At 33.9% G+C, this 25,751-nt stretch overlaps 1 protein-coding gene across 6 annotated transcripts in view; it reads right to left on the reverse strand.

Moving 5' to 3' along the window:
* Positions 1–25,751, reverse strand: part of PDS5B (PDS5 cohesin associated factor B) — a 193,750-nt gene that overhangs the window by 43,279 nt on the left and 124,720 nt on the right. For all 6 annotated transcript variants that reach the window (XM_061171203.1, XM_061171207.1, XM_061171206.1 and 3 more), the window contains exons 18-21: positions 25,323–25,428; positions 22,713–22,873; positions 8,724–8,847; positions 5,784–5,942 (exon numbers count right to left, since the gene is read on the reverse strand). In XM_061171203.1, the coding sequence (XP_061027186.1) occupies positions 5,784–5,942; positions 8,724–8,847; positions 22,713–22,873; positions 25,323–25,428 (550 nt within the window). The remainder of the gene's footprint in view (positions 1–5,783; positions 5,943–8,723; positions 8,848–22,712; positions 22,874–25,322; positions 25,429–25,751) is intronic.

Consider the following 25,751-nt stretch of genomic DNA (forward strand, 5'->3'; position numbering starts at 1 on the left):
AATCTGGAGAGAATGAGTAAATTCAAAGATGGGTCAGAAGAAAACAAAACAGAAGCATGAGCAAGCTGAAACAGGTATACCTCTGAGATACTGCAGGTATGGTTCCAAACAACCACAATAAAGCAAATATTGCAATGAAATGAGTTACACAAATTTTTTGGTTTCCCAGTGCATAGAAAAGTTATGTTTACACTATAACATGGTCTATTAAATGTGCGACAGTATCATGTCTAAAAAAACAATGAACATACCTTACAAAATACAAAACAATACAAAAATATAAAAAGAAAAAGCTATTACAATAGCAACTATTAATAGTAATGACTATTTGGGTCTTTTGTCCATTTAAAAAAATTGGGTTGTCTTTTTTTTGAGTTGTAATCGTTCTTTTATAGAGTCTAGATAAAAGTCTCTTATCAGATATGATTTGCAAATATTTTCTCCCATTCTGCAGGTTCACTTTTCACTTTTTTTTCAAATTGATAATTCTTTTTTTTAAAAAGGAGATATAATTGGCATATAACATATTAGTTCCAGATGTACAACGATTCAATATTTCCATATACTGTGAAATGATCACCATAATAAGTCTAGTTTTCACCCATCACCACACAGTTACAATTTCTTTTTCCTGTGATGAGAACTTTTCAAATCTACTCTCTCAGCAGAAACTTTCAAATATACCATACAGTATTAATAACTATAGTCACCATGCTGTACATTACATTCCTTGACTTATTTATTTTATAACTGGAAGTCTGTACCTTTAGAAGACACCCTTTACCCATTTTGCACATCAGCCATCCCCTGCCCCTGACAACTACCAATCTGTTCTGTGTATCTATGAGTTTGGGAGTTTTTGTTGTTGTTGTTGTTATTTGGTGTTTTTTAGATTTGATTCCGTGTGTAAGAAAGATCACACAGTATTTATCTTTCTCTATTTCACTTAGCATAATGCCCTCAAGGTCCATCAGTGTTGTCACAAATGGCAAGATTTTTTCTTCTTTTTTATGGCTGAATAATATTACATTGCATATATACACCACTTTTTCTTTATCCATTCATCCAATAGATGGACATTTAGGTTGCTTCTATGTCTTGGTTATTGTAAATAATGATACAATGAACATGGGGGTGCAGGTACCTTTTTTAGTTAGTATTCACATTTCCTTCAGATAAATACTCAGAAGTGGGATCACATGGTACTTCTATTTAAACTTTTTTTTTCCTATTTTTAATTTTTGGAAGATCCTCCATACTGTTTTTCATGGTGGCTACATCAATTTACATTCCCACCACCAACAATTTATATTCCCACATCCTCACCAACACTTGTTATTTGTCTTTTTTATATTCGCCAATCTAACAGGAGTGAGGTCCTATGTTATTGCGGTTTTGATTTGCATTTCCCTGATGATTACTGATGTTGAGCACCTTTTATATAACTGCTGATGATTTGTTTATCTTCTTTGGAAAAATGTCTCTGCCTATTTTTTAATCAAATTGTTTTTTTGCTATTGAGTTATATGTGTCATTTATATAATACGGATATTAACCCCCTTATCAGATACATGATTTGCAAATATTTTCTCTCAGTAGGTTTCCTCTTCATTTTGTTGATGGTTTCACTTTCTTGATAATGCCCTTTGATGCACAAAAGTTCTACATCTTGATGAAGTACAATTTATCTGTTTTTGGTGTTTTTTTTTTTGGTGTTTGTGCTTTTGATTTCTCATGTAGGGATACACTGCCAAATCCAATATTAGGAAATTCTCCAGGATTTTACTGTTACTTTTGTTCTAAATCATATGTATATAATCTACTGTTTCATACTTTCTTAATTATTGTAACAAGGTATGATATCTAGCAGCGTAAGCCCTCCAAATGTCTGTAATGATGACTTCTGCTGCCACTGTTCCTCCTCCTCCTACGACTACTTCATCATCATCATCTTCTTCTTCTTCTTCAAGATGATTTTGGCTATTCTTACCCTTTTGCATTTCTACTGAAATTTTACAATCAGCTTGTCTCTTCTCCCTATACCACTCTACCCCAACATATACACACACATCTGGCTAGAATTTTGATACATATTGTAGTGAACTGTAAATCTGCAGATAATTTTCATCATTATAGTATCACCATCCCATTCCATGGTATTATAATCCTGACCTTTTCATTTCATGAAGACAGTATGTACGTTAGGTGGCCTTTAACTTCACTGAGGAATGTTTCTAAAACATCTGTGTAGAGGTATTGCTTACCTTTCTTAAGTATATTCCTAGGCATTTAATGGTTTTTGACGTTACTGTAAATATAATTTTTAATATTTATTTTCTAATTGCTTATTATTGGCATAGAAATATAAAGTTACTTCTTTTTTATACTGACTTTGAATCCAAGGACCTTGTTAAAGACAATTTTTAATTCTATTAACTTTTGCATTCTTTTAGGATTTCTCCGTTCATAGTAATAACAGCTTTTTTTTTTCCTTCATTCTTAATGGTTTTTATTTCTCTTTCTTCCCCCTAGAATGGCCAGATCCTTCAAAACAACACAAGTGGTGATAGTGGATATTTTTATCCCATTCCCAATCTCAGGGGGAAAAGACAGAGTAACAGTAACTAACAGAAGACTTGAAGACTTCTAAATGTCATATATAGAACTGTACACAAGCCAGTTCTGACACACTTTCTGTCAACTTTGTATTTAATTAGCATATTCTGCTTACATGTTATGTAAATAGTGATTAGGGTTAATTTGCCACCTGAGGGACTTCCCTGGTGGTCCAGTGGTTAATAATCCACCTGCCAATGCAGGGGACACGGGTTCGAGCCCTGGTCCAGGAAGATCCCACATGCCGCAGAGCAACTAAGCCTGTGTGCCACAACTACTAAGCCTGCGCTCTAGAGCCCGTGAGCCACAACTACTGAGCCCGCGTGCCACAACTACTGAAGCCCGCACGCCTAGAGCCCGTGCTCCGCAACAAGAGAAGCCACCACAATGAGAAGCCCGTGCACCGCAACGAAGAGTGCCCCCACTTGCCACAACTAGAGAAAGCCCACACGCAGCAACAGACCCAAGGCAGCCAAAAATAAATAATTAATTTTTTAAAAATTGGCCAAAAAATAAATAAAATAAAAATTTGCCACCTGATGTTTTTTCAGTTTGTTCAATCAGCTCTGTGTTCATTTTCATCTTCTTCTTGCCTTATTTTTGGTTAAATATTTTTATTCCATTCTCCTCTTTACTGGCTTATTCGTTTTATATTTTCCTATTCTTTTAGTAGTTGTCCTAGAGAGTAGTGGCCTTAACTTACTGAAGGCCTATTTCAATTATTCTGTCTTAAACTTTCAGAACAGTAGTAGGTTCAGAATCCTAAGAAAACTTAAAATATGTCAACTCCCTTTATACTCTGATGCTTACTGTGCTCTTGTTCACACAGGACCATTACTCTTCTAATTTTATGCAGTTAATATTTATTTAGATTTACCAACATATTTTCCTCTTTCTCTTGTTTTTCACTCTGTTTTGTCTCTGTGATAATTTGCTTTCTACCCGAAGAATTAAAGTAGAAATTCTTTTAGCTGGGATAACTGCTAATGAACTCTTTGTTTTTGTTTGTCTGAAAATGTCTTTATTTTGCCTTCCCTTTTTAAAGGATATTTTCTCCAGGTTTAGAATTCTACATTGGTACATTTCTTCCACTTGATAATTTGAAGATGTTATTCCATTATCTTCCATTTTCTTATCTTTTCTTTTGAAGTCAAGTGACAGTCTTGTCCATTTGAAGGTTTTCTGTCTTTCTGCTGTGAATGCTTTTAATCTTTTCTATTTTGATTGGTTCCAGTTTTACTATGATGTATCTGGGTGTGCTTTGTGTTATATTTATCCTACTTGGGGCTTCTACCTGATCTTGAATGTATAGCTTTGACGTCTTTCATAAATTTTGAAAAACTGTCTGGCATTATCACTTCAAATACTATTTCTGTTTCATATTCTCTTTCCTCTCTTTCTGTAGTTCTAATTACACTCTAAATATACAATATTTTTTTTTACTGTGACCCAGCTGTCTGACATACTTTTTGTATACAGACAAAAATTGTTTCATTAGGCTTCACAGATACTGCATTTTTTTACAAATTGAAGGTTTGTGTCAAGCAAGTCCATCAGTGCTATTTTTCCAACAGCATTTGCTCACTTCATGTCTCTGTGTCACATTTTCATAATTCTTGCAATATTCCAAATGATTTCATTATTATTACATTTGTTATGGTGATAAGTGATCAGCGATCTTTAATGATACTATTGTAATTGTTCTGAGGTGCCATGAACCACTGCCACATAACATAGCGAACTTAATTAGTAAATGTGTGTGTTCTGACTGCTCTACAGACTGGCCATTTCCCCATCTCTCTCTCTCTCCCTCAGGCCGCCCTATTCCCTGAGACACAACAATGCTGAAATTAGGCCAATTAATAACCCTACAATGGCCTCTGTAAAGCGTTCAAGTGAAAGGAAGCACTGCACATCTCTCACTTCAAATCAAAAGCTAGAAATGATCAAGCTTAGTGACGAAGGCATGTCAAAAGCTGCAATCAGCTGAAAGTTACACCACTTGTGCCAGTTAGCCAAGTTGTGAATGCAAAGGAAAAGTTCTTGAAGGAAATTAAAAGTGCTACTCCAGTGAACACGTGAATGATAAGAAAGCAAAACACCCTTATTGCTGATATGGAGAAAGTTTTAGTGGACTGGAGAGGAGATCAAACCAGCCCAACATTCCCTTAAGGCAAAGCCTAATCCAGAGCAAGGCCCTAACTCTCTTCAATTCTGTGAAGACTTGGCGAGGTGAGGAGGCTGCAGAGGAAAAATCTGAGGCTAGCAGAGGTTGGTTCATAATATTTAAGGAAAGAAGCCATCTCTATGACATAGAAGTGCAAGGTGAAGCAGCAAGTACTGATGCAGAAGCTGCAGCAAGTTATCCAGAACACCTAGCTAAGATCATTAATTAAGGTGGCTATGCTAAACAACAGATTTTCAACGCAGAAAACAATCTTCTACTGGAAGAAGATGCCGTCTAGAACTTTCATAGCCAGAGAGAAGTCAATGCTTGGCTTCAAAGCTTCAAAAGGACAGGCCTACTCTCTTGTTAGGGGGCTAATGCAGCTGGTGACTTTAAACTGAAGCCAATGCTCATTTACCATTCTGAAAATCCTAGTTTTAAGGTTTTCTTTTCACACATATGTGTATATATCTAAAAACACAAAGACGTGCATAAAACTCCACGTAACTGTAAGGGGTCAATTCTCCAAGACCCAAACATGCCATGCCTTACCCCAAATACTCACATACTGGAGACAGAGAAAATCACTATTTCTGTCCCAATGTTTTCTCCCAAGGCTCTTTTAATTCTCTCTTGTATGTATGAAATGCAACAACTACTATCATAACAACCATACTATAAACTAACCTGTCAGTCTTCACATTTTTAAAAAAAGATGTCATTATAAAAATTAAACCCCTATAAAGTTGAAATACAGAATCAGGTGATATTTTGTATTTATCAAGGAAAGTATTCCAGGTCATAGTCCTATGCTCAACTAAAGAGATGTTTCAATGTTGCTTCACTTATAATGGAGATACAGCATGTTAAAAACATAGGAAAACCTAAAATAAGTCAACCAAATTGAAGTGTTATTTACATCATTTCACTTCTCTCTTTGCTGCATAAAATTTTAGAAGATAGCATTATGAAGAACACACATCTAAAAAATAAAAATTACCCGATCATTCATGAGAAGATCCTTCACAATGAAAGTAGCTACCAAAGACTTCAAAGGAGCAGCAAACTGATCCGGTGCAAGGAGAGCAATATGACCAATAGTAACCAGCGGTGTTATGAGATGTTCCAGGTTGCTTGGATCCAGGCTCTTATGCAAAGGCTGAAAATGAGGAAAGGAAAATGATCAACTCCATAAACATGCAAATAAGCTGTTCACATATTTCACCTTCAAATTTTAAAAACTACAGAAGTTCCAATACATGGTTTAAGTAGTAGCTCAAGCTTACATTTAAACTTTTATAGGTTATTTATGTAGAAGGCATCATATTTAAATATTTTCAGTTTTGCCCAAGTTATATTTTAGAGGTTAGGTAAAGAATATTTCAGCATGAAGAATCATATTATGTATCATATATTTTATGACCACATATATAAGTATGTTAGAGACTGCTAAGGCTCACCAATATCCATTTCCATTCAAGGATGCCTATATGTGCAGTTAGGTGAGGATGTGAGTAAGTTCTGGTTACCAGAACGGGAATGAAAGTGAGGTATGCCATGCCTGTACTGAGGCAGGTATGAGCAACGTATCGTCTCCACATTCCCTCTCTTTACTCACTGGCTGTCTTAATATCAAGGATCCAGTGGGACTCAAAGAGAAGCCACTAGTCAAAAAGGGTCTGTGTGCCTAAGCCACTGATTAGAATACAATCAAAGCACCCAATTAGACTTTTTTCAGGACCAAGAAATAAGTTTTATTATGTATAGTCACATGGATTTTTGTGGATTTTTATAGCATCAAATATTAAGTACCATAACTAATAAAATTATTTTTATTATTCTAATAGGAAACCCAGCCATTAATATTCATTTTGCCATGACAAAAGAATGAGGCTCCTTATATACTCACATAAATTGATATCTAAAATATATTGTTAAACTTTTAAAATAGGAAAATCAGGAGAGTGACTACAGTATACTATCATTGGCATAAGGAGAGGGGGAAGGGACAAAATATGTGTGTATTTTGTGTATTTATATTACTTGCATATGAATAAAATCTCTCCAGAAAAGTACATTAGAAACTGATAACATTGGCTGCCTCTAAGAAACTGGGTGGCTGGGGATACGGGGGTGAAGCAAAAGAGAAAACTCTTTACTCTTTAGTATTTACTACTGGATATTTGTTTTGTATCTTTTGATTTCGAAGCAGGTGAATATATTATCTATTAAAAATTTTAATGACACATTTTAATGAAGAATTGATCCTCTATCCTCCTACACTGAACACCAAGAATTCTAGGCTTGAAAAACACAAAACTGTTCTTCCCAACACACTGGGGCAATATGAGAGGCTTTGTTTAGTCAAAAGTATATTTAAATGAGTTTACTTCTTGCTATTCTCGATGACCTCCCTCAGTACCTCCATTGCACATCTAAGTGATAACTTGTTTACATTATAAACAAATACCTGATAGTGTACTTTTTTCAATTCATTTATTATAATGTGTGACAATTTTCCACAGTAAGATAATAAAATCATTTCTGAAAAAGCAAAATAAATGGCCAGTCCCTGGATTAACAGTAACCTCATAAAGGCCATATGTCTCTATGAAACCTTTTCTCAGAAAGCCAGCCAATCTTGTATGTCATAGTAGAAGGATTACCGGTTAGGTTCTCGTAAAGATAAGTAACAGATATCAAAAATGAAGATAAAAGTACCCTAAAAATTCAAGTTATTATTAGCATTATCCTCCTCCTCATTATCATTGGAAGGAACAAAAAGGAGATTATTCAAGAAAAACAAAAGCTTTCTAGAAATCAACATGAGTTCATTGAAGTCATCCTCTTATTAAAAAAAAAGACTATAGAAAGTATTTCCACCCCCAAATTTAAAATATATTACTATTTGCTATCTATAGCAAAGATGCTGTTTAATAAAGAAAACTTTTTTCCTCCTTTAGGTCTTTAACATAATATATGAAAATATGTCAAAATTAGCATAAATATTTCTAAAACAGAGATAACAAGTTAAGTATTTATGGTGGGTTAGTTTCAGCATAATTTCCAAATTGTTTTGACTTCATTCAAAGCTCCTAAACTAAAATTAAAAGTTAGGGTTTTAAAGATTTTCTGCTTAGCGTCTATTTGTAGGAAGAATGCTAAAGACAGCCCCTGATTATAAGAGCTTGTAATGAAATTGCAATGCTTAGAAAGGGTAACAGTAATTCCAAGTACAGAGAAAATAATATAAAATACATATTGAAAAGATGGTCAGTAGACATTTGGTCCTATCCAATATATCCATAAGACACTTGGTCTACACACAAAAGTCCTCGATATTTGTTCATATTTGGTCCTGTCCAAAACCATTTGGCATGGACCAAATATGCCCACAGACATTTTGGAGAGCACCAAAATATCAAGGACCTTTTGGTGTGGACCAAATGCTCTGCAAGGGAAAAGGCACATTTTAATCTGACATAAAATTATGTCAGTCATTGAAGTACAAACTTAAACTTATTTACCTTACATTACAAATTAGTATGGATTTATAGAACCCCACACTTCAAGTAGTATCTCATATATAGAAATCTAACTTTCAAATCTGTAAACTGATAATTATCTACTACCTACTGTCAGTAAGTAGGATTTTATATGTAATTACTTACTAATGAAAAATAGTTTCCTAATACTAAATGTATAAAGTAATGTCAAAAAATATTATACAACTGTTTGATTTCTGAATCTGAGTTAGCATTAAACATCTGAATAATCAGATATTTTCTGACTTTAACCACCCATCAATATTGATTATACTAATTCAAATTCTGAAAATAAACTATAAAATGATACATCTCCAAATGTGAACATCCTATAAAATCATTCATATTTGTTTTTTAACTATAACATGACACAAACAAAAAACTTTTCTCTTTACCTCAAATATCTGTGCAAACTGTGTCTCTTTACTAGAAAATATCGCATGGATACAATGAATAGCATATTTGGCTTGCCGGGGGGGTCCTTTTTTAGATTTGTGATGTAAAACAGGAAGCAAAGCTCTAAAAAAAAAAAAAATTAAAGAAAAACAATTAACCAGAAAAAACAACATGACTTCCACTAGATACTTTAATGCTTGTATTTTTTAAGTAATGTTTTGTAAGAACAAAAAAAGTCATAACATCTACTCAGACATTTTCAATCTATAATTTCGCTTTATAAATATCCGTATTAAAAATATAATCCAAATACAAGTATTTTTTCCTTTTTACTTAATAATTATAAAAACAAACAAGGATGGTGACCCATTTCTTCTTTTTAATGTCATTCCTTTAGCCTTTTCTATTTCATTCTCACTGGTACCACTTCAGCTAAGCTTCTGCCACCTTACACCTTCTTTCTCCAGGCTCTTCCTCTTCCAATTCACCTTTTACTTTGTGCCAAAACAACCTACATGAACAGAAATTTGATCATTTAACCAATACAAATTGAGCACTTACTATAGTGCCAGGCACTATTAAAAGTCCCAAATCCTTGCCTTCATGCTACCAGCATATTAGGGATAAGACACATGATTACAAAAACATATGTTATGTCAAATTGTGGTAACTCCTGTAACGGGAAAAAAAGAAGCAGAAGAAGAAAAAGAGGACAGGAATAGGGAATGCAGCTAAGTGTGTGACAGTGTTACAATTTTAAATAGGGCGCTTACAGATGTGCTTATAAAGTAACATTTGAGCAGAGTTCTGAAAGAGGTAGGGAATGGGTCATATAGCTACCTGGAAGAACGTTTATGTATCGTATCATTCCACTATATAAAAACTTAAAATCCTGAATAAAGCAGAATCTCTTAGCTCAACTATTATGAATACATCTCACAGTGAAAGCAACTTCTGAATCCTCGCCCTTGCCCAATAACAACCCAGTGCTCCAGTAGAAAAAAAAATTAGAGATAAAATAATTCATTATAATAATATAAGTCTCAGAAAAGATACCAACAGCAAAATATAATAAAAAAAATAAATGACAAACTGAAGGGAAACTTTGCATTTCATGTTACAGAGAAAGGGTTAATATCCCTAAAATGTAAACACCTACAAATAGAGAATGAAAAGACCAACAATATCACAGAAAAATGGGTTGGATCTAACAGAGTAGACAGCTCTTCAAAAGAAGATAAACAAATTACCCCGTTATGTGTGAACAGATGTTTATCTTCACTCCTTTAAAAACATATATAAATACAAATTAAAACTATACTCAGAGGACTTCTGCTTCAGATTAGGACAGTATATCTGAGACTGGGTTTACCCTTTTACCTTAAACAAGCAGAAAACAAGATAATATGTTAATGGTTTCAGACACTGGACAATAGGAAGCACAGTGCAAAAATCCGTAGAAGATGGGAAACAAACTAGAAGAGACCTACATCTGCCCCCAATTACTGCAAGGAGGTAGTTTCCAGAGTGCAGTACAAGGAGAAGTAGAGACCCAAATAGAGCCTGGTGGTTGCATGCAGTTGAGGCAGACAGGAATGAGAGTTCAGGGAGGCCAAGGGAGCTATACTTTCTACAGCAAAGCACCACAGAGGAGAGAGCTACAAAGAGAGAAAGAGAGCTTGAGTTCTGTAGACCTGAAGAGGGGTATCCCTTAGTCTTTGGCTGAATAATGATCAGCGTGATGTAAGAGCAAAAACTACCTAAGACCAGGAAAAGAATGTTAGAAAGAAGTAGGCCAAAAAACTCCCTACCACACACAGGGCCGGCAGCAATTCATGTTTCCACCAGCCACAGCAGAAAGACCTTCTAATATATAATGAGGACAAAATTAATCAATAGACACAGTCCCAGAAATGGCACAGGTGACAGAATTAGCAAAGACATAAAAACAGTTGTTATAAATATGCTCCATATGCTCATGAAGGTATGAAGAAAACATGAACATGATGAGGACAGAAGTGAAATATATATATTAAAAAGACCCAAATGGAACTACTAAATATGAAAAATATAATACCTCATATTAAAAATATATACATAGAATAAAAGCAGAATATATATTTTATAGAAGAAAAGATCAGTGAACTTGAAGACATAGCAATAGAAACTATGCAAAATAAAACAAAATGGGGGGGGGGGACAGGAAAAAAATAAGAATGGCACATCAGTGACCGCCAATACAATATTAAGTAGTCAAAAATACATGCAATTGGAGTCCCAGAAACCAAGGGGGGGAGAAGGGGAGAACATTAAAAAAAAAAAAAAAAAAAAAAAGAAAGAAATAATTACCAAAAAAACTCCAAATATGATGAAAATAAACCCACAGTCCCAAGAATCTCAATAAACCTCAAGCAGAAGAAACATTAAGTATACCATTCCAAGGCACATCATTATCAATTTGGTGAAAACAGCGATAAAAAAAAAAAAATCTCAAAACCAGTCAGAGAAGACCTATTATATATAGAGGAACAAAGAATGAAAGAACACTTCTCATCAGAAACTATGCAGTCCAGAAAATAAGAGAGTCACATCTTTCAGGTACTTAAAAACCAAAAGAACTCTCAACCTAGAATTCTATTCCGAGCAAAAATACTTTAAGAATGAAGATAAAATAAAGACTTTTTCAGACAAAGAAAAGCTAAGATAATTAATTATAAGCAGAATTATACTCTAAGAAACATTAAAGTTATTCAGGAACAAAAATGATACCAGATGAAAATATGGATAGATATCCAAAACATGAAGAATGGCAAAAAGGTAAATATACGTGTACAAATCAAAGAAATATGCTATTGTTAACCTGAGATATATCAAAGTGTTTAGGGCAAAAATATCACTAACATATTGTAGCATTTATAACATATATAGAAACAAAATATACGACAACAAAAGCACAAAAGCCTGGAGGGGGAAGGCATGGACGTATACTGCTGCAAGATTTTTACAATATACATTAAGGGGTATAATTTTATTTGAACACAGATAAGCCAATAAAATAAAATCATTAAAAATACTCAACCTCAAAGAGGGCAGAAATAGAAAGAAATGGGAACATATATTAAGATGGCAGTTTTAAACCCAACTGTATCAACAGTTACATTAAATGGTAAATGGTATAAACATTCCAATTGAAAGAAAGAGTGTGTCAAATTGGATTAAAACAACCAAAACCAAAACAAACCAACAAAAACAAAACAAAGACCAAACTCAAACTATAGGATATTTACAAGGTATTTATTTTTAATATTAAGTCCCAGGAACATTTACAGGAAAGGAAGGAAGGAAGGAAGGAAGGAAGGGAGGGAGGGAGGGAGGGAGCGAGGGAGGGAGGGAAGAATGAAAGAATGAGAGAACTGGGACTTCAGTGGTGGCGCAGTGGTTAAGAATCCGCCTGCCAATGCAGGGGACACGGGTTCGACCCCTGGTCCAGGAAGATCCCACATGCTGCAGAGCAACTAAGTCCATGTGTCACAAATACTGAGCCTGCGCTCCAGAGCCTGCAAGCCACAACTACTGAGCCTGCACGCCACAACTACTGAAGCCTGAGCGCCTAGAGCCAGTGCTCCGCAACAAGAGAAGCCACCGCAGTGAGAAGCCCGTGCACCGCAACGAAGAGTAGCCCCCGCTCGCCACAACTAGAGAAAGCCTGCGCGCAGCAACGAAGACCCAACACAGCCAAAAATAAATAAATAAAAAAAAAATTTAATGTTAATAATAAAGGAAAAAAAAGAGAATAAAAGACCGAAAGAAAGAGATATGCCTTGCAAACACGAATACAAATGAAAGTAGATGCTGCTCTCAAAGACTGCAGAACAAGGAAGATAACCAGGGACAAGGAGAAACATTTCATTAACAACATAGTCTGTTGACAAGGCTATGGGGAACCAAGTACATTCATACACTGCTGGAGAGAATGCAAAATGGTATAACCACTACAGAGGGAACTGTAACAATATCTAGTAAAATTATATATGCATTTATTCTACGATATATCCACAAAATAAATATTTAAATGTGGAATAACTGCTAGTATATGTAAAGAGAAAAAAAGCAAGGTGGAGAAAGGCATGTATAGTGTACTTTATCATTCTTCTATCAAAGAGATCATGTGAACACACATACATATACACATACACACTGAAACACATCTAGACCGACATGCATGAAAAGACGTCTTTTAAGTTTATCTATAGGTAAGAAGGAATAGGGTAGAGTGCTGAGGAGTACAAGCTAGACTTCTTAGAATATATCTTGCTTTTTCAGGTTGTCTTTAAAACCTGTGAATATTTCATATAATTAAGAAATAAAAACTTTTTAAAGTAACCTCAAAAAATAAAAAGAAACAAATGAACAAAAGTGTGCATCCATTTGGTGGCATAACCACACAAAGAATCATTTCAAGTAACTTTAAAACACAAGAATTTGACTGTAAATCCCTAATGTGATACACCCTAAATACAAAAGAGAACTACATAATGCAAACAAATAGCTGTTTTTAGGAATCACACTGGTGGCGCTACTACTATTCTGAGACCGTTCTGTATTTATTATGGGATAATTCAAATGAGTTATTATGTAATATCATAGTTTTATCATCCTGTATTATCTCAGCATAGGGGAAAAGATAAAAATGTAAAATTGAAGAGGCTCAATAAAAACCCAATTTGAACTGGAATAATCAATATAAACATACAATGCATTTTATCTTCCAAAAAACCTTTTTTTTTTTTTTAAGCTGTATCCACAGAATTGTACTAGAAAAGTGACCCACACATTAGCAATTAGTACACACAAGATTCACATTCTGATTTCTTAATACTATTCCCATTAAAAGGAACCAGGGCTCCTTAGAGAAATGGCTGAATCCAGGTCTGGGGCAGGACATGTACAAGATGGGTCTGGAACATTTTGTCATACCAGGTTGCAAAGACATTACAAAGATTAGTGGAGTTATTCAAAAGGATTCAGAAGTCAATCTGAATAGCTTATAGATGGGACAATGTGAGCATCAAGTGATCACTGTAATTGACTGAAACACAAATATGAGTAAATCAGTTTATAATGATATTTTTAAAAGACGACAACAGAGGATACTAGTAAACTCCTCACTCTTTATTTTGAACTCTGTTCAATACATAAAAGAATCACCCATTACTTACAGATATGGAAAACAAACCTATGGTTACCAAAGGGGAAGTGTGGCGGGGAGGGATAAATGAGGCGCTTAGAATGAACATATACACACTACTACATATGTATAAGACAGATAACCAACAAGGACCTACTGTAGAGCAGAGGGAATTCTACTCAATATTCTGTGATAACCTATATGAGAAAAGAATCTAAAAAAAAAGAATATATGTATGTGTATAACTGAATCACTTTGCTGTACACCTGAAACTAACACAACATTGTAAAGCAACTATACTCCAATAAAAAAAGATTCATGAGGTTTAAAATAAAATGAACTGATAAATAAATTAAATGAAAAAAAGCATTTTAATTTTTCTTTATGTGCTTTAAAGTAATGCTTATGTTTCTGCAAGTTAATTGACTTAGAGCAAAACGAATAATATTAGGTACAGAAAAAAAGCCTGAATAAATAACTTCTGATGCTAAAAAAAGAAAAAAAGGAAAAAAAAAAAGTATCAAGCACTTATCCTGCCAAAGAATAGATGAGAAGTTCCTCTTTATAAAAGTATTCAGCTAACAAGTGATAAAGGAATGACAGAGTATCATTACTGATTACTAAATATGATCAGCTGCTAACATCATAAAAGAGAAACAACCAGGTATTACATTCCTCCTTACAGAAGAGCATACCACCACCTACAAAGTGGTCCTGTGACGACAAAATAGCTGAAGCAGAATCCAATCAGGCCTCTGGATTCAACTGTCACTTTACAGAAAACACAGGAAAATGTTAACGCATGCCAAAGGCATACAATTAGCAAAAATCAAAAATCAGTTTATGTGAAACTCTTCAAGATAAACAACCTGGTTTCTTCATCAAACACAAAGAGAAGAGCTAACTGGAGGGGGAACCTACAGGAGAAAAGGGACTTCAGAGATCTATCAACCAATAACAATGTAGAAACCTCACTTGGATCCCGATTCAAAAAAAACCCAAACTGTTAAAAAAAAAATTACTATATTTTTGAGAAAATTAATTGGATATTATTATTAGGAAATTATTATTAACTGTGTTTACGATAAAAGTATTGTGATCATTTTTTAAGAGTTCTTATCTTTTGGAGATACTGAGATGTATAGATGAAAATATAGAGTCTGGGATTTGTTTTCAAATATAAAGGGAATGCAGGGAGTGGGTAGAATTATAAATTAAACAAAGTGGCTTTTAGTTATTTATATATAAACGGGTTGGTGGATACACGGGAGTTCACTATAATATTCTACCTCTTCTTTATACGTTTGAAAACTTCAATAATAAACTATGTAAAAAAACAATTCGAGCCTCACCAAAATGCTCTCTTTTTAGTCTGTGGTTTGTGGATTCTTTGTGAAATGAAAAATTATTATTTTCTGGTTACTTCAGTAACTGAAGTCCCCAGAGAAGTCCTATCTTCTCATAAGTCAGACTTTACAATACAAACATCCATAATCTCTTTTCTTAGTAATCAAGAGAAAAATTACAGGTCACACACAAGTAAGAAGCAACTATGGTGGAGACTTTCAAAGATAGCATGAGAAATTTTAAGTTCATCCAATGTTCTGCATACTCATTTAAACAGAAAACAGAAATAAACCAAAACAATAAGGAAGGAAAAAAAAACAATTTCAAGAATTCTAAAGTCCTAGGCAGACTGAGAAGTTAATGAATGTAAATGAAGCAACTATCTTCTGACTGCTTTTTATATTAATAAGTTTCTATTAAAGGAAATCCTTTATTCCCTCATTAAATTGATTTTTCCCCTTCAAATTCAAGGGGAAACCCCCCTGCCGCGCCGGTTGCGAACAAAACTGAAAAACACATTAAAAACATAAAGAAAAAAACTCCAAATCCTACTACCCTGAAATAATTAGTGTTAACATTTTTTAGAACTACTTCTAAAATTTCTCTGTACATACATACATATATTAAATAAATGAGAATATAAAATATATATTATTTGGAAACATTTTTTTTTAAAAGGTCACACAGGTCTTCAGTGGCTGGCTATACCATAATTAATCTAAACAATCTCCTACCAATGAGCATTTAGATGGTTTTTGTTTTTTTTTAAATCTTGACAACAAAACCATGAACATCCCTGTGCTGGCTCTTTATCTAGTGTCTCTGAGCTTTATATCCTATAATCTGCTCAGAGATCCTGGAGCTGTAAATCTGCAGATTACATTTCCCAGACTCCCACAAGAGCTGGTAGGTTCTTCCAACAAGAGACACCACAGCTTCTTTAAGGCCTTCTCTGCAGTAGCTGTGCCGCCCTGCAGCAAGAGCCAGGCCACCCCTACTCTGACAGCTAGTTGGCACGATGTGGACAGGCTCTTCCACCCACTGGGCGGTCCTTAACACCGCTTATTCCCAGTTGTTCCACCAGCCCTAAGGGTGCTAACTGCTTCCAGCAAATCATAATCTCTGAACTGCCAAAGCAACTTTTTGCTCTTTCAAGCTTCAAACATCTGTATTAATTAATTTGTTTACGTTTAAAATACCTGGAATGGTTTCTGTTTGTGACTGGACCCTGAACCATATAACCATTATGTAGACATATTTTCTAATTATCTCTGGGATAAATTCCTCAAAGCGAAACTACAGTATTAAACACTACACACATTTTAAGTTGGTATGTATTACCACATTACCAACTCAGAAAAGCTGCATCAGTTTATATTCCAAATGAGAGCAGCACTGGCATGCTAGCTAAAACTGGTTATACAGCATGTGGGTATTGTATTTTCCTCCAGTACTCTTAGCAGGCATAAATGTCCTTTCCTAATGTGATGAAGGACTTCCTGTTTGTAAATTTCTTATTTATTCCCTATGTTAGTATTCTACTGTGAGACATGTCTGTTATTCCTTTGTTAAGAACCTTAATACATTACAAACATTAACCTTTTCTAAAGTCATATATATTGAAAATAGCTTCCCAGCATACCAGTTCTGTTTTCAATTTATTTCATGATTTTTGCTTTTGTCTAAACAGTATTCTCCCTCACTAAAATATAAGGGCAGAGACTTAACCTGTCCTTTTCATTTTAACATCCTCAAGTACCTTATACACAATGAAGGCTCTACAAATATTTTTTCAATAAATGAATTTTTAAAAATCCAATCCATCAATATTTCAATTGTGACTTGGCATCAGTGTCCCTTTCACCACAAAGTAAGAAGTTACAAAAAATGTACTGGTTACTAATATGTTTATTAATTAATTTTATATATATTCAAAATCTTAGATACATGAATAATCTTTGACTCATCTGGAATATATGTAAAAGCAAGTAAGCAGTCTACATTAATTTTTCTTTCTAAAACAGCTTGCCAATTATTTACTCAATATTTTAAGTTTTCCTAATTTCTCTGTTAAATATTATACCCTTCACTACTATAGGGTTGTACAGGGTTGCAAATTTCTTATACACTTTACTTTTAAATCTTCTGATTTCTACTCGTATAATATTTTCTAAATGATTGTTAACGGTATATAAAGAAAGTTTTGGATTTTTACATACTTATTTTGCCCATCTTATTTATTAGTATTTTAGTAGTTCTGCAGTTCATTCTCTTGAATTTTTCTTAGAATATGATAACTTTGCTTCCTCCTTTCCAACGCCTGCACCTCTTATTTTCTTATGTAATTATATTGGTTAATGCTTCCAAAACAATGTTAAATCAGAGCAGAGCTAGTGTATTTTCTCATCTTGCTCCTGATTTTACTGGGAATGCTTCTAGTGTTTTACCATATGATGGTGCATACTGGTTTGAGAAGTATGAAGGCATTAAATCGTATTTTATTGGGTTTAATTATAAATAGCTGATTTTTTTTTATCAGAAGCCCTTTCAGCATCTGTCAAAATGATCTATTGTGTGCCCTTTCCCTTTTACCATTTATATAATGAATTATAACATGAATATTAGGCTTTTTAGTAGTAACCCTTTTTGTATTCCTGGAATTAACCACATTTGGCCATAGTATATTCTTGTTTTACTGTAGTAAACTCTCTTTTTGATAATATTTTATGTACAATTTTTGCATCAATATTAGTAAGATTTGTTTTAGTTTTCTTTTGGAGGGATATCTTTTATCAGGTTTTAGCATTCCTGCTAGTTACCTTGGCTTTGTAAGAAGTAATCTAAATGATTTCTTTTTCCCCCTATGCTCTGAACAATTAAAAAGAATTAGAATTCCTGTGTGGTTTTTTTTTAATATATATACAGATTTGAAATATCTCCTTTAACACACACCTTTTATTGGCCCTCATTATTATTATTAGAGGGTAATTTTCTCTAACTCTTTTATAGTTATAGTCTGTTAGGTTTTCTTCTTCCCTCTACTTGACCCAATTTTATTTATTTACATCACCCTTAAAAAAAATTCAGGTTTTCAAATATCTAAGACATAGATATAGCCACATGTAAAACTTAAATAATGAAAGTAAAATGACGAGAAAAGACAAATCAGAGATATGCAAACAAGAAGAAAACAAAAGTTTGATTTAGGGGCATAAGCTAAACTGAATGCAAAGGGAAAAAAATCACACAACTTGGTAGACAGAGTGACCTCACAATAAAAAGGGGCTAATACATTCCTTAAGTCCTTGAATCCTAAATAATATCCTTCATTTCCCCTTATTTAAGCACAACTTGGCTAGTTAGGAAATGCTTTAGATACATTCTTTTCGTCCATCAAAACTCTCTAGTTGTGGAATCATTAACTTTGGAAATCTTTTGTGGTTGAAAAGAAATAAGTCAGCCTCATTACCTTTCCGTTGTACATGATCTACCTTTTTTTTTTCCCCTTGTTGTTTATGAAATCACTTCTGTAATCTCTGAAAATTCAGTAAATTCCATCACAATATTTTCCTAAAACATGAGCCTTTTTAATCTCCAGATTCATGTTTTCATACGTTCTAAACAAGTTTACTATTATTTTTTTAAAATGTTTTCCATTTTCCATTATTCTGTTGTCTTCTCCACAGAAACTAATCATGGCTTTTCACTATCTGCAATTCTCTTTAACTGCCTTCATTTCTTTGCCCACTATATCTACATTCTATGCAGTTTCCTCAAGTTCAACAGAACCCTTCCTGGTTACATTTTCAATATTGTTTACTCTGCTCCTTGCTGTTTATAATAAATTACTTTCTATAATACAAATATGTTCCTGCTCTTCTTTATCCTTAGTTCTGCCATTTCTCTCTTTATGTTATCTTATTTTTGTTCTTTTTTTCCAGATGTCATTTGTTGTTTAATTTTCTTGGCAGTTTAGAACAACTGTCTAAAATTCTCTTTTTTCCTAGAAAAATACAATTCTTCCAAAGTGCTAATCAGCTATCTTTTTTTTTTTTTTTTTTTTTTTAAATTTTTATTTATTTATTTTTGGCTGCGTTGCGTCTTTGTTGCTGCGCGCGGGCTTTCTCTAGTTGCTGCGAGCGGGGGCTACTCTTCCTTGCGGTGCGCGGGCTTCTCATCGCGGTGGCTTCTCTTGTTGTGGAGCACAGGCTCTAGGCACGTGGGCTTCAGTAGTTGTGGCACGTGGGCTCAGTAGTTGTGGCTCACGGGCTCTAGAGCGCAGGCTCAGTAGTTGTGGCGCACAGGCTTAGTTGCTCCGCGGCATGTGGGATCTTCCCGGACCAGGGCTCGAACCCGTGTATCCTGCATTGGCAGGCGGATTCTTAACCACTGTGCCACCAGGGAAGCCCTAATCAGCTATCTTTGAACGCTAAATTATCCCCATAGGATTCATGTTTGTTAATTTATTTGTATTCTGTTAATTCATCTTCGAATAAGAGAAATTCTCTCTGGCTCCACCATTTAAACAAAAATGTAGATAGTGTCTCCCTGATGACTGAACATTGGGCACTTGTTTTAAAAAATTAACATCAGAACTCCCAACTCAAATTACACTTGCTTAATTAGCTGGATAAACATCATGGAGGAAGAAGCTGGAACTAAAGGTAGCGAGCCCTTTTTTCCTGTGTAATTTCTAAGTCTGCTTAAGTTCCTCCAATTGAGAACCAGCTCCACTTGGACTATGACCGTACCTTATGCTATGGGGGACTCTCAGTTTTGGCACATCTGCCTGCTTTGGGATGAGCCAGATTCCTGAGAGACTTACTGAGTCATAATGGAACCCATAATTCACCATCATTTTAGTTTAGTAGGTCAGCACATAATTTTTTCTGTTCCTGTAAAGTTGGTGAGACATTTGCTTCACAATTCTACTCTAAGCCTTACCTCACCTATAAGCTTTGCTCCTCCTGTTAAGCCCAGAGAAAAATGGTATGACCACAGAGTCTCTCCTTTAGCTCTACGCCAGCTGAAATTAGGTTTTCCCTATTTCTCTCAAAGCTGCCCATAGCTCAAACTCCTCCCTCTAAATGAGCAAATGAAAGAACACTTATTATACATTCCCTTAAACATCTGATTCAGGGATACATTTATCAACTGTCAATGTTCTCACACTCAATTCAGTCTAAATGGCTTATCTAGCACCAATTCTGTCCAGCTTGTGGTAGCTTCTACTTAGATACATTTTTCTTTTAAATTATTTTAGGGAATTCAAGGGAAGGTAATTTAATAAACATTCATTTAACTCTATCGTTTTTCCTCAACATCAACTCACCCAATTTAATAATTTAAAATATAAAATCTGCACACATATTTTATCTCCTGGAAGACATATACTATGAACTACTTCATCGAGAACAGTGTGTACACACGGTAGGTATTCAATATCAGCTGAATTAATTCTCCTCATGAGAGATATCTGAAATATACTCAGCATATATATCAAATAACTCTAAGTACTTCAGTTCCATATTAAAGCAGAGTACGTTTTAAAATGCCCTCGTGTGTTCTAAACTATCCACCTTTCGACCTTGCTCTCGTAGTTCTCCTACAAATATATCAAACAATGTTTCTTTAAAATATAAAGGGTACTAGGAAAGACGGTCTAGAATGAAAACTAAAACCTCCACTGAATAAATCAAACTAAAACTTGTTTAAAGCTCTAATTAAGAAAGGAACTGTGCCATAATGGATATGGTACCATACGCACTGCAAACAAACAGGCCTATATTCAAATCTTCACTCTGCTATTTGCTAGCTATGTGACCTAGAACCATTTACCTCAAGTAAACATTAGATTCCCCATTTGGAAGATTAGGATAATTCTTACAAATCACACTGAATTGTTACAAGGTTTAAATGAGATAATACAATAAGTGGGCATTCAGTATATGGTAGAGTTATATACAGTTTATACATATAGTGTGTGTATATACACATATCTCCAAACTCTGATCTCTGATCTGGATAGGAGAGTCGCAGCTCCATTTCATAAGGGAAATTTATGTTCTAGGCTCCCTTAAAAATTAAGAAGCCAGGTCTAAACAATAAAGTTTCTTACCCTTGCCAAAGAGTATACTGTTACAAAATTATTTTATGTTTCAATTATCACTCAAATAATGCTTTTGTCCTATATATCAATAGTTTCTAGAATTGATTAAGTTCATGCAAATAGAAAGTAATAACAAAGTATACCTGAGCCTCTAAAAGCTAGCTTTGTCCAAGTCTCTTTCTGAGGAAAAGAGCTGCAGGCAATTCTTCAACTTGAAGAAGCACAGTACCCCAACCACAACTAACTAGACCAAAAGTAATGAGCTGGAAGTAAAACCAATCACCAGTGACTATGGCAATATCAAGACCAACTATCAGCTATGCTCTCCAGGAACAGGGAGGAGAGATGCATACAGAGAAGTAAGCAGGGATTCATAAAGAATGAAGACTTATTCTTTTTGAGCTATTAGAGAATCTTGAACAATAATCAACCACTATTAGAGATCACCAGGATAACAGCACAATTTCCAATTCTTGGAAATACTAGAACACACAAACACACACACATAACACACTGCTGTTAGGATGCTTATACCATGCTTCTCTGCTTCCCTGTGCCAAATAAAGCAATACTTCTGAAAATTTTCGAGTCAATACTCATAATCACAGAAGAAAGTAAAGAGTGCTATGGACAATCCTGTTGAGATGCCTTTGGAATTTCCCATTGGACCTTAAATTTTCATGAATTACTTATCCTATGCCATAATATGCCAAGGAACTGTTTTACTGTAAAACTGCTTTCATTAAAATCTTTAAGGGCTTCCCTGGTGGTGCAGTGGTTAAGAATCCACCTGCCAATGCAGGGGACACGGGTTCGAGCCCTGGTCCGGGAAGATCCCACATGCCACGGGGCAACTAAGCCCATGCGCCACAACTACTGAGCCCACGTGCCACAACTACTGAAGCCTGCGCGCCTAGAGCCCGTGCTCCACAACAAGAGAAGCCACCGCTATGAAAAGCCCGTGCACGGCAACGAAGAGTAGCCCCCACTCACCACAATTAGGGAAAGCCCGCGTGCAGCAACGAATACCCAACGCAGCCAAAAATAAATAAATTAAATTTAAAAAAAAAAAGAAAAGTATATATACAATTCAAAAAAGAAATCTTTAAGCAAAACTGATGCTTCAGAAAGAAACACCATGCTCACCCTACATTTTCATGAATCTTCTAAAACCAATCAATGCTTTCTCCCAGGAAATGAGAATCTAAACTGAATATTTTAGACTTAAGATAACCCAGACATTATTTCCTCAAAACTTAAAAGATTCCAACTATTACATAAATCAAGAAACAGTAAGTTATTTTTCTGTCTTCCAGACTATTTATCAGAAAAATCTCAACTCACGATCTGATGTGTGGGAAATCCTCTTCAATTTTACTTCCTGTGTTTTTGAAAATTTGGAGTGCAGCTTCTGCTACTTTTTCATCATCCATTTTCAGACAAGCCAGGAGAGATTCAAATGTTTCAGCAGAATGAAACGAGATGGGATGTGTAAATGAGAGTACCTAAAAAATGATCATAAAAAAATAATCTGTAATCCTTTTCACCTTTATAAATCTGAAATGTTACACATTAGAAATACTACAAATCCAAGAAAATACAAAAATAATTATGCTAAAAAATCAATAAGAGCACTATAAATAAAATTTAAAACTTACTCAAATATATAACAGAAATGTTCTTGTGTAGGAAGACTGTACAATCTAAAGAAACAATTACCTTCAAAATTAAATTACATGTTAACATAATTCTACTCAAAATAATCTGGATTTGGTTAATGTTTGGGGAGGGGGGTGGAGGAGAATGAAGGTAGGAGAAAAGGAAAACGAGAAGAGAGAATTTAAAAAAATACCTCTATGATTCTAAACAAAGATCATTAGAAGAGACCAGCTAATAACATTTTCGGAAAAAAGTAATCTAGGGAAGGGGGTAAAACACCAGACAATAAAAGATATTGTACGGTTACAATAATCAAATCAACATGGTACTAACATTAGAAGCAACAAAAAAAAGAAAAAATAAAGCAATAAATAGAGCTTACCATATATAAGCACTTAAGATAGGGTGTAACAGATCATAAAGATGGTAACAGAAAATAACTGAGAATGGATGGAATTTTTATTTTTAATAAATAGTCCTGGTAAAGGTGGATAGTTATTTGGAGGAAATCAAATTAGGCCCTCCCCTACAATACACAATTTCAAAATAAATTTTAGCTGCGTTGTTTCAAATTTAAAAATCACAAACAATAAAAACCCCTCTGAACATTACAGGATTTTTAAGCTTAAAATAAACAATTAGACTCAAACGTAGAATGTAAAAACAAGCAAGTAGTAGAAAAACGTATTATGCATAATGCCATATTTATAAGACTGAGAAACAAGCAAAATAAGTGATGTTATTTAGAGATATACACATAGACATAAATGGAAAATCTATACTGAATAGTTAAGAGAATAATAAACTCCAAATTCAGGACAATCAGACCTGGGAGATGTGGGGTAAAAAGCCACTCAGTGAACTTCAACAGTATTAATATTCTATTTAATTTGAGTTATCATTCCTTTTACTTTCTATTAGTATTCATTTTATTACTACACTTTATAACTTACATATAACAGAATACATTTTATTTTTTTATATATCAAATATGTCCTATAAAAAAGCCAAGGAAATTAAAAGCTCACTTAAGTCAGTTAAAAAAACAAAAGATTGAGATGTCAGTAGAAAATGAACACAGGATAAAAGTAATGAATTCACCACAGAGAAGACACTAATGATCAACATATGAAAGGTGGATCTCACTAGCAATAATTATACAAATTAAAACATTATTTTTCACTTATCAGATTAGTAAAACTCTTAAAATTTTATACTACTCCAAATTTGTGAAGATAGGAGATAGGCACCTTCATACACGGTTTACTGAATTATATGTACTGTATGAGTACGATTTCTCTGTAAAGGAATTTGAATACACATATATCCAAGAATTTTGAAAGTGGTCATTCTCTTTGACCCAGTAATGTCCTTCTAGTATTTAAAAAAAAAAAAAAGAAAGAAAGACATTAGCAGGAGATCTTAGATATATTTACCTTAGCAGTAATAAAATTAGAAAAATCTAAATAACCAACAATATGAAAATAGTTGGGAACACTATGATACCCCCAAAATGAACTAATCACCATTTCAAAAAATAATGTTTATTATTATTTTTAGTATGAGCCAGACACTCTGCTAAGACATTAAGTACGTGATTTAATTTAGTCCCTGTGAGAGAAGTACTGTTACTAACTCCATTATAGATGAGGAAACAGAGGCAATTAACTTAAAGCATACATCTAAAATCAGATCTGTTTTTTGACACTCTTAAAAATACTGTCTTAAAAAACATTGAGAAAAATGCTTATAATTTATTATGGGAAAACAGTCAAGATACGAAATTGTATTTTCAGTCTGATCTCAACTATATAAAAGTGTACATTTTTCTAAAGATTAAAAGGAAACAAAAGATATTTATGAATGATAGGTTTCTCAATGTTTTCTTCTTTATTATTTTATATTTTCAATGTTATCAACAATTAACTGATATTTTTGTAATCAGTAAAAGGTAGTGGTATATTTTAGCTAACAAAATAACACACAAAACGGACTTTAAAATTTTGGTTCTTCCTGTGGTAGGGGTAAGCAAGTTCTTTGTTCACTAATGAAAGCTTCAAATTATAATCCTTAATATAATTAATACTAGGTTATATTATACAATTTAAACCTGAGAATATTTAGCTTACATGCTAGAATAAACATGCAATTTCAAAATTACCTAAAAATGATTAAGAAAATTTTACTTCAGGTTCTATAAACCTAAAGAAGCAAATCTCAAGTCTAAAAAATCCAAACTATACATGTTTAACAATTGTCTAATTAGGCACTTAATTTCACCTTAAGCATATTTACCTTAAGCAGTTCAAGACCTGCCCTGATGGCCTGATCAGTCGGAACACCCTCATCTTCATCATCTGCTGTTCCATCTATTGATTTGTTCACTTGCTTTATAAGAGCACTAAAGTATGAAAAAATAATTTTTTTTCATTTTTTTTAACTCTTCTATTAGCAATGTCTAAGAAAATTAATCCTGAACATTTTCTACACAGACCACAACTAAACTACATAAAATTTGATACAGCTGTTGCCCAACCATTATGGCAAAACAGAGAGCTATAGTAAATATAGCTTCTTTTGGAAACGATATTTTCCTTTGTCCATTCAAATGAGGTCAAAATGTTATCTGATTTGCTGTTTATTAATGCTATATTTTTATTCTTGTATTTTCCGTGTAAAGTTTATGCCTAAACATGTGAATGATAATAGATGTTTTCTAACTAT

The sequence above is a fragment of the Eubalaena glacialis genome, chromosome 16, assembly GCF_028564815.1.
Source record: "Eubalaena glacialis isolate mEubGla1 chromosome 16, mEubGla1.1.hap2.+ XY, whole genome shotgun sequence".
NCBI classification, from domain to species: domain Eukaryota; kingdom Metazoa; phylum Chordata; class Mammalia; order Artiodactyla; family Balaenidae; genus Eubalaena; species Eubalaena glacialis.